At 39.0% G+C, this 12,620-nt stretch overlaps 1 protein-coding gene across 2 annotated transcripts in view; it reads left to right on the top strand.

Moving 5' to 3' along the window:
* LOC308178267 (uncharacterized protein) overlaps positions 1 to 12,620 on the top strand; it is a 121,770-nt gene that overhangs the window by 14,506 nt on the left and 94,644 nt on the right. For both annotated transcript variants that reach the window (XR_013939657.1, XM_080556672.1), the window contains exon 3: positions 64 to 151. Coding sequence is in view for 1 of the 2 variants with exons in the window: in XM_080556672.1 (XP_080412798.1) it covers positions 64 to 151 (88 nt within the window). In the remaining variant the exon portion in view is untranslated. The remainder of the gene's footprint in view (positions 1 to 63; positions 152 to 12,620) is intronic.

Below are 12,620 nucleotides of genomic sequence, written 5' to 3'. Positions count from 1 at the left end.
GTAGGACTTGACCCTGGTAATGGGGCCTTGCACTGACCTTTCTGTGCTTTATCTGCCCTGCAGGGAAGGAGGTTGGGATCCACCTGGGTGCTTGCATGTGCAAGCAGAAGCAGGTTTTTGGAAGCACTCTGGTATCGTGGAGCTCCATAAGGTATGGCTACAGCTTTGGTGATAAGGGGCTGAGAGAAGGGCTTTGACTTCTCTGGGCAGTTGTGGTCTCTGCCTTGGAAATACTCTACCCAGTATGAATGAAGAATAAGTAATCTTATTTTTTTTGTCTCTTGGAAGGAACAAAAGACTCTATGGGGTTCAGTAATTAACAATGTGCATGTATGTGTAAGAGATAAATAGGGAGGTTCTTTGTGTGTGCAACAGTTCTGTAGAAGGAAACAGATGCTGTGTCTGTTTAATCCTGCCATGGGGTGGATGCACAAGGAATGGGCTGAGCCTTGTCTGTCTGGTGTGCTGTAGGCACAGGCCAGCCATGGATTAGGTTTGGCATGGAAATAGAAGAAAAACTAGGCTTTAGATGGACTTTTAAATCCTAGACCACCCTTGCCTAGCACTGCCTTGAACAGGTCTGCCTCCTGTCTAATGCTAAAAAAGAAAGATAACTTAGTGGTAGGAGAGTATTAAAACAGGCAGTCTATTGCAGAGGAAGCACAGAGGTGCTGCTTTGGATTGTGCTGGCATAAGTGGAATGATAGAAATAGTCTGCACTGTCCTGTTGGGTTGTGGAATTTGCTCAGACAAAGAATAATATGTTCCACCAACCTCAGTTCATGAAGGTCACTGAGGGCTGCTCATTAGGAAGCACAGATAAAAATGCTGTTACATCCTCTAATTCAAGGGCACTAGATGAGACTGGAATTGATTGTTCAATAATGCTGAAGATAATAAAATTGAGATCGCATGGTGTCTGCCTGGGCCAGCCAGGACATGTAAGCCAATGTGCTTGCAGTGATGAAAACTATTCTGTTCACTGAAACCTTTCTTCGGTAATTCCTGCTGTTCCCTGAATGTTGATCAGTTCTCAGACGACTATCATGAGGCAGGCACCTCTCATGTCCAAGGGGTGTATATAACTTCAGAAGAGAGGACAGCTGCTGGGAAAGTTTGGGGTGGGTAACCCTGGAGGAATTTAAAAAGCTTTTGCATGTTTCAGTCTCCAAATATATTGTAATTCTCCTGCAATGAATAAAGACCTGTTTTAATTTTCTTGCTCATAAGCATGACTCACTTCTAAAAACAAAAGGAGGAATCTTATTTCTACTTCTAAATCTTAAGCTGCAATGATTAAAGCCAATTTGAGGACTAGCTTGCCTGGTTCTCACTCAAGGCTAATGGGCATTGGCCAATTAAATCCTCTTTTGCCTTGAAAATTCCAGTCAAAATACTTAAACTAAAAGAAGGGGTTTCTGCAGTCTCTCAACCCTATTAAAAAGAAGCTTGGGAAGCATTCAGTTTAATTTGGCACTAATGAATTTTAAACCAATTTCATATGAGCCATTTTCAACTTTAAACTCTCCTTTTTGGAAAAAGTGATCTATTTACAGTTGCTGCACTGAAACCCTCTCAAGATCAATTGATGTTCCATCTTTCTGTGTCTGGCAAAGACCTGCATGGTATTGTCCACGTGTTGTGACCATAAATTAACATATGAAAAGCTTGTTTTACTGCTCTTGCTGTTTATTGATGTTACTTTGCTTTGGTGGGTGGTGTGAGGAGGGTCGTAACAGAATTATATCCTAAGAAATGGGCTTGACTGTAACAGGAAAGCAACCAAAGACCCAAGCCAAAACCAAGAGATCGGGGCTTGTGACTTGTGGAAACCTGGCTTTGATTAAAATGCTATTCATACAGTGTTAGCACACACTGCCTTCTCTGCCAAGTACTTCTCTTTGTTGCCAGCTTTGCTATGCTGCTTACTGTATTGGTGTCACTGAACTGTGCTTAATTAGCTGGAACCCGTATGTATATTCAAACTCTTGGTTGTACAATGATGTTACACAGAAAGCTGGCTTGAGTGGTTTACTCCTGATATATGCTTTTTTTAAGTTGATGAAAGCTAAATCCAGGTCACTTATCTGGTAAACGCAAACATTACACTTGCGAGCTCTTGAGTTGCTGAATGGCTACTTCAAATGAATGTGAATGAGGTGATAACAAGAGTGGCACTTAGGTCCTATAAAGCAGAGTTCAGTGAAAACATCTCTCATCAGTTGTGTTCATACACAGCCAAATAATATTTCAGAAAGTGCTCAAGCATGTAATAGGGACCTGTTTCTTACAAGAGGAGGAACCTCATGTTTGCCTTGATGTGATGAAAAGGGCAGTTCTTTGCCTATTAAAGTGATTGAAAGATTTCCTGCCCCATCAGGCTGTCCCAGTAGGTCTGACTAGGTCAGAAATAGGAGTTTACAGAAAGTATGTGACATCCAACTGACATACATTTTTGGGATCTGTTGATCTGATTTCCATGGAAAAGATCAGAAGCGTCTCCTGGGTCATCGTATTTAATCTTGTGTAACTACAGTTGGCTTTCTCCAGCACTTTTCTTTTAAGCTACGTTCAGCCAAGAAGGAACGTGTTATTTTGGATTGAGCATGTAGAAGGAGAGCGGAGTGGAGGAAGATGAATCACTGTAGGATATATTTTGTGTTCCCACGTGAAGGGTAAAGGCAACCAAACAAATGTATATCCTATTTAAGGTGCACTTACTATTGCAAATCCTAGACTGGTGCCAGTGGTCCAGGGATGCCTCTGGGTCTCCACAGTGCCCTGTCCCAGGCTGCAGCATGGGGAAGGGCTTGAGGAGCACAGCAGAAGCTGCCTGGCTGCTTCCACTGCTCAGCTACCATCTGAGAGCCACTATATGGACAGTGAGGAGTTAACAAAATGCAGCAAATAATGCTTTCCTTGTTTTTTTTTTTCCCCCTCCTCCCATGAGCTTTTATTTTTGTCTTGAGCTAAGTAGAAGTGTTTTTTCTTTGCCTAAGCTTATGTTGTTTGATTTTTATACGATCCTCAGGTACCTAATGAAATTGCCACATGCTCAAGGGAAAACAAGTTTCATAACAATGATGGTGAAATGTTGCTAAAATCCTCCAGGATAGAGGAAGGATTAGAAGAAGAAAATGCAGAATAATGTAGACATTAGCTTAAAGACAACAAAGGGTTCCTAGTCCACTGACATACCAGAATCCAATGGAAGTATTCATAATTACTAATAACAAAAGGCTGGTCTATTATAACAACTCCATTCAAACCAAAACACATGTAAAGCTTGTATGGTGGTGAGTGTATTTTGATGATAGGTCTGGTTTAAACCTAATCTGCTGAAATACAGACAGGATAGGAACAATGCTTTCCCTGGGGATCAACAACTTTGTCCCTGAACAGACTGCCTTATATAAACACCCATAATTGAGTTAAAATTCATGCAGACAGCTTGGATTAAAAAGAAACAAATATCAAGCAAATAAACAAAAGTCATGAGCAACAGGGGTTGGTAGAGCCATTGTGGGGGGGAATAATATCCTTTGAAGCATATGCCAGTGTATACTAAATCAAGAAAATTAATATTAAACAATACAGGTTACAGTGATTAATGTATGTTCCACCTTTCTGAAAAAAAGTAGCTGAAAAGCCGCCTTTAACAGTGGACATCTTGTTTACTGTTTTCTTATTTTTACTTTTTTAAAAACACAGACTTAGATACCACCACTTTAGCCTTTGCTTCCCCAAACTCTGTACACAAGTTAAAAATGCCTTTTGCTTAGTATGTAATGCTTTCAGCTTGTCCTAATTTAGTCAGCTGGGTTATAAAGGTGATTTATCCAGAAGACTTAGCTATAATTGTGTGTATATTTTAACTGAGTGAAGATAGAAATGAAATCACTCAAGTAACCATTTCCTTCCAATGTCTCTAGGCTCACCACAGTAAATGAGCCTTGTATCTTGGAGCTGATACAATGGCCTGGAAAATTCCTGGACTCTGCTTTACCTGGTGGCATAGGGGTAAAATTCTTCCCTATTAAGGAGACTGTTCTCAGCCTCCCAGAATAAATCTTTTACCCTATGGTGCCTTTATGAGTCTTTCTCTTTTCTTTGCATTCTTTCACTAAAATAGATGATGGGTAGGCTTTGGAGAGGTTCCCCACATTTCTGATGAATGTTGGTCAATTGAATATTCCTCTAAACTCCTGTGCTACTGCTTCTGCCATGTACCAGATTTATTTTTCTCTTGTTAAAGGCTTTGGGAAAGGGTGTGTTTGAGGCATCCTTTGGGCTTGATAGACCTGACTTCAGCCTTCTGTTTTTAGGGTAGGTTTTGAGATTATGGGCACCATGTTTAGGTAGTCTCTGCTTCACGACATCAGCTTTAATGTGGATGCTTGAATTGCTCTTCTGTCTTTAGATGCAGGTATGTGAAGGAAATCTGTAGGAAGCTTTGCAAGTTGGAAGAGGAGAGTGGAAAAAGATAACCCTGAATCTGAAATCAAAGAAATGGACAGGGATGTCAGGATGATGAACCTGGGGAGGGCAGACTTAGGACCTCTTGAGCCATGAAAGCTGTTTTCTTTGAACAAAATAGGGAAAGAAATCAAGCTCTGTATATTTGCAGATAAATGAGATTTATATGAAATGTGCACTTGATTGGTACTTGGTTTCAGTAACAGAAAAGAAAAATAACCTATGAAGTCTGGAATTTTGACTAATTACAACACTTCTGATCATGCACTTGAAAGGAAGAAAGCTTAATCATTTAAGCAAGTTTCTATTTAATGTACTTTATTTTGAAATTTGTGATCAGTGGGTTTTTGTGGATTTTCCTACCTGGGACTGTTGCAATGATCGCAGCCCTGCAGAAAGACGACTGCCCCCGAACAAACAGCCTTTCAAGCAGTGACTTTGCCAACTTCTACTTCTTGAACTTATCTCCAGCCTCTATTAGTGACCTTTGCATGGAACCCTGCTCTGAATCAAATCATGATTTAAATCATGTATGAGAGCCCTCTGAAATAAGACTGAACAGAAAATTCAGCTAACTTTGAATTCAAAAAACATTCTCTAGGGGCTTGGTATTTAGCTCATATTTCAGTTTCAGCTGCTTACTTGTGTTGGAAAAGTTATTTTTGGTTGCTTTCTGTGGTTCATTATAATTCTGAAAATGACTAATTTGATGTGACATTTACTAATGTAGTATGATCAGACATAATTTGATCTTATTAACTTAGATCGTACCATATTAGCAAACATCGGATTCTATTTGAGAAATTTACACATGCTGCAAATGTGGATACACCTTGAAATCATACTGTATTAGTATAATTTGTCAGCTTAATGTTGTAGTTGGTAAAGAATGTCAGAGTATACTGTAATTTATAGCTACCTACATAGAAATGACTGCAAAGATTCAGAATGGCTGTGCTGTTGTCATTGTTTTCTCTTAAGCAAAAACCTCCTCAGTGATACAAGATACAACAGCAGTTCAGATGTTTGATGTCTTTGTTTGGAAATACTTTTGCTGCTCTGTGCTCTGGTGTCTGAAATCTAAGCTAAGTGGAATAAAGAGTTCATTTCCCGCCCCCCCCCCCCCCCCCCCCCCCATGTGTGATCATGACCAATGTGGCCTGAGAGGTCCACATGAACTAGAAAGCTACAGATAATGAAGTGCTGCTGCTGTATCAGCTTTAAATCATCACATTGACCTGTGTGATACTGCTTTTTGTTTTCTTGCTAGGCAAGGAAAGGCTTTCCTGAAAGACTAAAAGCTTCAACGCTGTATAGAGAACTCCAGTATTCACTTCCTGTTGGCAATCTGGGATGTCTAACAAAAACTATTTCCCAGCAGCAGTGATAAGAACTGAAAGGAATAGTTAATCCCTATAAAATCCAGTTCTGAATGCCATTATAGTGTCATCTCTTGCTCTAAAGTAAACTGGGACGTGCTTTGTGCACACTAACTCTAAGATGTCAGGCTGAGCCTTGCTGAGTTGATAGGGAATTGCTTATATGTACCTTGCTATGAGGGTTGCAGGATGAGGGCTGAAGCTTGAGTCTTTGACTTCAGACTGCATGGCAAGAATGATGTGTGGCGTTTTTACTAGTCTGCTAAAATACTCAGGGGCTATAGAAAAAGCTTCCATTTTCTCAGTTATCAAAACCTATTTGGTTTAGATGCATTACCCCTTTGATACCAATTTTACAAAAAACTTAATTTCTCTAATTTTCTAATCTTATCAAAGCTGCTTATAAACAGTAAGAATTTTACAGAATGAAAAATTGAGCAGAGCACCTACAAAAAATTGAGCTCTCTTCGTTGACCACCATTTTGAAATAATAAATAATCTTGTTTAAAACAGACAATTGTGATTCAAAACTGATAGTGATACATCTTTTCCCAACGGATTCTTTTGTTTCTTTCATGCTCCATTTGGAAAATAGTCAAAAGCAATTCCAGGCTCTAAATTCCTTTTGTTTCCACCAGATTGTTCCAAACAAAGAACAAATACAGCCAGTTGTCAGTCTGAGTTTGGTACTGATGCTTTACATCTCTGAAGACAACACTGCCTCCTGCACTGTTCTTCAGATATTTTAGAAGTGTGATGATGGAAGTTTATTTCAATAGATGGAAATGGTTTTTTTGTCAGGTGACTGCTGTGTTCCCAAGTATGCCCCAAAATAACACACTGAATCTAAATTCACTTCACCATAGTGATGCAGGTGTGTTAAGAGCTGTTGGTATAGAATATTTTATCACAAATCAATAACATGGAGTAATTTGGGCATTTTTTCACTTGATGAATTCTACAGATGAACCGAAATAGGCAAAAACTCACTTCTTTGATTTACACCAGTTCTCCAAATCTTCATTTCAGTAGAACCTTGGCTTGTTCTTCTGGCTTTACCTTCTACATAATTATCTACTGACCATTTTTAAAGGAATTGTATTTTCATGGTACTTCAGATGTGGGTATGTATTTTAGGTGGACTGGCTATTTCAATTTAAATCAAAGTGGACCATTTTGCATCAGATTAGGTGCTGTGTTGAAGTTTAGCTTTGTCTGCTTCTTGTAATGTTTAAGATAACAGTTCTGGTACACACAAGCTTGGATAAATATTGTCAGCTACAGTGTAGGTAATGGTGGCTAATAGAAGCAAAAATTCAGGATCAATGTTACTGGGCTTTTGTTCTAGATGTTTTTCTCTATTGTGATGGATTAGAACTTCATGTGTGTATGTATATCTGGACATACATATTTTTACATGAATAAATCTGCACTGTAAAATGTGAAGGAAAGCAAATTATGAACATAAAGCAAAGGCTATTCTTTAAATAATGCAAGTGCCCTGTGAACTTTATCATGGGACTAATAGCTCATCCAATACCAGTTCAATGGAGGGAGAATATACAGGATTTTGTTTTTAGTATTCCATCAGCCTTTATAGCTGTGACCTGCTGTTAAATGAAAAAGTGCTTGTTGGAATGGAGTTAGGCTTTTAGATTAGATGTGGACTATCAATTAGACTTTGCCTAGCCAAACTTCTAAAGATGCTTTTTTAAATGCTGCTAGTGACCATTTAAGTACTGCTTTAAATCTGACCTGTAGCTGGTACATGACAATAAGCAAGCAGGTTTGGGTTTTGGTAATGAATTATATGTATTGAATGGGTAGCCATGTGGAACAGCTCTGAATTATTAAATCCCCATTTTGTACTGGGATTCTTTATCATGTGCTGCACAGAAGTGTTTTCAACTGAAATTAAATATCAAAAATGAAAGATGATGGTCCATAATATTTCTCCTATAAATGATGCTTGTTTTTAAGCAACAATGCAACTGACTTACATAGTAATGTCTTAATTATCTACATAGAAAGGTATGAGCAATGTAATAAAACTACTGGCAAAACCTTCTACTAAGATGGGAGCTGTTTCATACCCATGTGCTGCCATCTGTGTGCAGTGGAGTTTCACCAGTTGGCTGTATGACTATAAAAATATGTGGACTCCTCAGTGAGGGAAAGTGTACCATTCCTTGTGGTGTGCACAAGTAAACTGAAACAGTGTGAGAGGAGCTGCTGATGTGTAGAGATTAAACTGCACTGATGCCAACAGTGGTATGAGATAGAAATAGAAACAAAATGGATTGAATCTATTTACTACCATTCCAGTCATCTGTCCTTTCTGGAGTTACAGGACTGTTTCTGCGCACCTTCTCCAGTCCTCTTCTCCTTTCTGCTCCTTCTCAAAAGTCACTACTGGCAAGGGAAGTGGGGTGGAAGCTCTGGTTCCTTTTGATGTAATTAAATGAATTCCTCCTCTCTAGAAAAGTCAAGGGGACTTTATGGACTTGCTTCTTTTGAAGCCACATTTGCTCTGTAGTTAAATTCTGTGCTTCTCCTCCCAGGCAAGGCACTAGAAGGCTCTGTTCCTTTGTAGTGCTCTGATCTTCAAACAGTTCTTCATTGCTCTTAATACTTTGAAAATGGACTACTGTAACTTGCTATTTGCTGGGCTGAATAAATCAGATGCTTTGTTTGAATCCCTTTACAGTAAAGGTACTGCTTTGCCCCAGTATTCAATACTTGTGTTACAAGGGGAGGCAATGGCAATGTGTTGTGAATAGTCTAAAGTTTCTGCAATAAACTGTGATCAAAATCTCCATTTTTCTTTAAAGTTGACCTAAATCTTTCAGTCTGTCTGCAGGGCAAAAATCTGGTAGAAGGAGAATTAGGTTCACAGTTGGACTGAAGTCATATGCTTTAATGTTCACTTGTAGAGGTACAGTTTTCTTAGGCAGTGACTCACTAATAGAAATCTTCACTGCTCAATACTAAATTTGAAGTCAAAGTTCCAACTATTCTCTTTTGATGTACACTTAAGTACCTATGTCTGTTAAATCATACTAAGTTCTATTAAAGGCCAACAACATGCTGTACTATCAAACCTTTACCTGAAAAGGGTTTACATGTGCTGTTTGGAAGGCATCCTCTGATCCAACCATACTACTGAATAGCCACATTCACACTTCTTCCATGTAACATTGCAGTCCAGTCTGGATTAAGGTAACTAGTGCTTTAGTGTTATCCATACAATTACACAAATCAGGGCTGATTTGGATTTTTTTTGAGTGATCTTAAGCACTCCCTCGCTTCTTTAATACCTTCAAGATTTGCTTGTGTGACAAAGATCTGTGGTTCTTCACAGGTATGGTTTGAGCAGCCACTGTAGTGGAGCTATCTAACCTCTACCCAAGCACAATTTATACTTAAGCAATTCACTTCCTGAATTTAGGCAGTGTTCTTATGCAAGTCTCATAACTGATCGTTCTAGGACTATGATAGGACAGTATAGACCCCTCCAGAATAAGGCTATTTCACCAGTATGAAAAGACTCAACTCTCTCTGAAGTTTGAGGCTTTGACCTGTTCGGCAGAACTTGCATCAGTTGTGTTGAAATAGCTCAACATGTTTCATGTCCCATGGCACAGACACATCTTTCTCCCAGATTGTCCCACTGGATTATAAACATCTCTGAGTACAGATGTCCTAGAAATAACTACTGATTAATTGGATTCCAGTTTCTTAAGGATTACAAAGGGTATGGCTATCCAACAGAACGGATGGCTGCTGGTGGAGGCTGTTGTGGCTGTATTTTGGGGTCAGGTTAAATCTAGGGAGGAAAGTCTGCTACTTCATGGAGAGCTACTGGATGCTCTTCAGCAAGAACTTCTGGAGGCAAATGGAGGGCTTTCTGCACAAGGACATCTGAAACTGCTCAAAAAGGAAGCTGGGAATTTGTGGTGTAGAACAGATACCAAACTAGCAAAGATGATGAAAATCAGACTTATGTAGGGGCTTACAGGGATCTTTGCAGAAAGCTGTTGCAGTTATGTATAGCGGGTTTGGAGTGAAAACCTCAGTTAACAGTATTACATTCATTGTAAAGCTCCTTGTTTTAATCTTCTGTTTGAGCTGAGTCCCTCCTGTTTTAAGTCTACAATGCTAGTAATCAGGTGCTTTTGGTGTCATTTTCAGGAAAAGGAGCAGTTCTGTTTCAGGGCTGTGGCTGACCTGGATAACTTTCTACAAAGCCAAACTTCTTTGTCTCAACAGCCAGCATATGAGAGGCTCTAGCTTAAGGGAATGGTTAGTGTTGTGTTTCTGGTCCCCTGGGGAGATCCATTGCAGAGCAATGAGTATATTGGAGTATCTGGAAAACATTTCCTCCAAGGAAAGATAGAAACAGAAGTTGTTTTGTCTAGAGAAGAGGAGAGACCTCTAAGTGAATAGCGTTCTTAAGGAGAAAGACTCTTACTTGTTCATGTCTGCAGTGAGTAAACCTGGAAGCATTACAAGTGAGTGGAACAAGGAAGACTTCAAGTTAGACTGTAGAAAAAGCACCCTTTTCAGGAAGGTGGGCCAAGGGATGTCCTGTCTGAGAGACATAGAGCCTCTCACCTTGGAAGTAGCTAACTTTGGATCACAGGTGACATTAGCATGATTCATTCTGCATCGCAGTAACTGTGACCTCTGATATTTACAGGTCTCTTACAATACTATAACTGTGTTCTAGCAGAAAAGTGGCTGAAATATCAGTTTTACAGAAGCAGTGATGCTGAAGGTCATGTGCAATGAAATCAGGTGCATTGGCCCAAAGTGAGTTCTGTTATCAATGAATCCAGTTACTTGTTGCTGAAATGCTGGGTTGTTTTATCACTTCTGTGATCTCTAAATATAGTTAACAGCTATAGTTAATTATATTTGACAGATGATTACTGAGGTAGTAAAAAGGAAATGAGTGTAATATCTGGTCCTCTATCCACTGGTCACTATGCTGAAGCTAGCAGAATCACTGGTATAAGTAGGAGTGTTCCTCTACAGAACTCTTCATGTGCAGATATCTAATTCATGGTTTTATCACAGGAGCTTCAAAATACATTCAAGCACTCAATGTATTCTGTTTTGAAAAATACATAAAGGCTATCACTTCAAGTTGTTTGTGAAAATTCACTGCAGCTGGGAAGAATGAAACTTGATTCACCTAACCTCTGATGTTTAATATTATGTAAGTGAGGCCTTTTATGGATGCAGACTTTTTTGTCATGCACTTGCATTAAAATATGTCTAATGTAAACATTGGCAACACATTTTCAGATGTAGATTTTCTTAAATGCGGATATTGTAATATATGGTAGTTCTGGACTTAGTGGAGTAGACAAAAACGCTATTACATTACCTATGTCCCATTGTACAGCTGAGAAGAAACACCTATAGGATTTTTGGCCACTTTGATTTTGTTGTATTCTTTTCAACTAAAGCATCCTCATTTGTAAGAAGTTGAATAAATGAAGGAGGATTGTGGGAAGCCTCTTCTACCAGGGACAAGGTGAAGATCATTGTGGCACTATCCATGTGTTAATCCATTAGTCTCTATTCTTTGTGTTTCCAGGACATGAACGCTACAATCCATTTTAATAAGATTTGTGTTTCAAGTACCAACTATCTAATATGAATTTTTGGTATGGAAAGAGTTCATGTCTCTTGTGGGCAGCAAGATATTTTTTTAGATGTAACCACATGCAAAAATTGTGGCCAATCTTAATTTAAATTCAAAGCTGAGCGGTGGGTCCTGATCAGAATTAAATTGCTTTTTCGAATGAATGACAGTTGTAATCATTATTTAGTCCTGAAATTGGCTGGTTCATTCAGAGAAATTAAGATTTAAAAGAGGTTTCTGTAGAACCACTTCAAGAAATTGAATGTCCTTCTAAAGAAAAAAATAAGTGAAGACATTAATGGCAAGATAATGAAATAAATACAAAAATACGGTTCTGATTTGAAATTAATTTGCTTGTTTTAAGAAAGCTAGTTTGCTCTACACCCTGTTCTAAGTGAATGCTGCCTTGAGCTATTTCTGCTTACATAGGCTATCACAATAATAGATGAGCAATTCAAATGTTATTTTATTTTAAGCTAATTTTCAAAATAAGTCATTCTCGTGTGTGGGGAAACTGTCAGAAATAAAAAGGCCTGGTCACAGCTACGTTTAAATCTGCACATGAGGGCAAATCTGAAGCCTAGTGTTTGAGAGATTTAATATATGAAAACATTGAAGATCGAGTAGGTGGCTAAAAAAAAAGGATTTTAATCTCTGTTCTGACTTGCTGCTCAGCTCCTAATCCTAATTTACACTGTTCTTAACTCAAGGATGAGTGCTAGCACAGGAGGGGCTAGCGCTTGGATGTCTGCGGGTGTCTGAGTGCTGTGGATAATTTAGAGCTTGTGCAGTCTTCCCTTGGGAACAATCAAGCAGGGATGCTGATTACTTTCTAGGGTGAATGGATGAATTATCATGGATTTTGTAGGCTACTAGAACCCATTCAGAAGTTTGTAAGTGTGGCCCTTGAACTGTATTTTCTTCACTTGGTTGTCTTCTGGTGTATCCTGAACTCCTGCCCACTTGCTGACTATTGTGCTTAAGGGACAGGAATCTGCCCTTCTGTATCACAGCTGCAGTGGGACATAAGGGACTGTTCTCTCCCCTTGCAATGTTTATTGCATTGACTCAGAAAAATCAGTTTTAACAGATAACTCTAGGGGGCTTATCTT

The sequence above is a fragment of the Anser brachyrhynchus genome (genome assembly GCF_964034855.1).
Source record: "Anser brachyrhynchus genome assembly, chromosome: 15".
NCBI lineage: Eukaryota > Metazoa > Chordata > Aves > Anseriformes > Anatidae > Anser > Anser brachyrhynchus.
The sequence above is the reverse complement of the archived record's forward strand: the minus strand, read 5'-3'. Positions and strand labels throughout refer to the sequence as shown.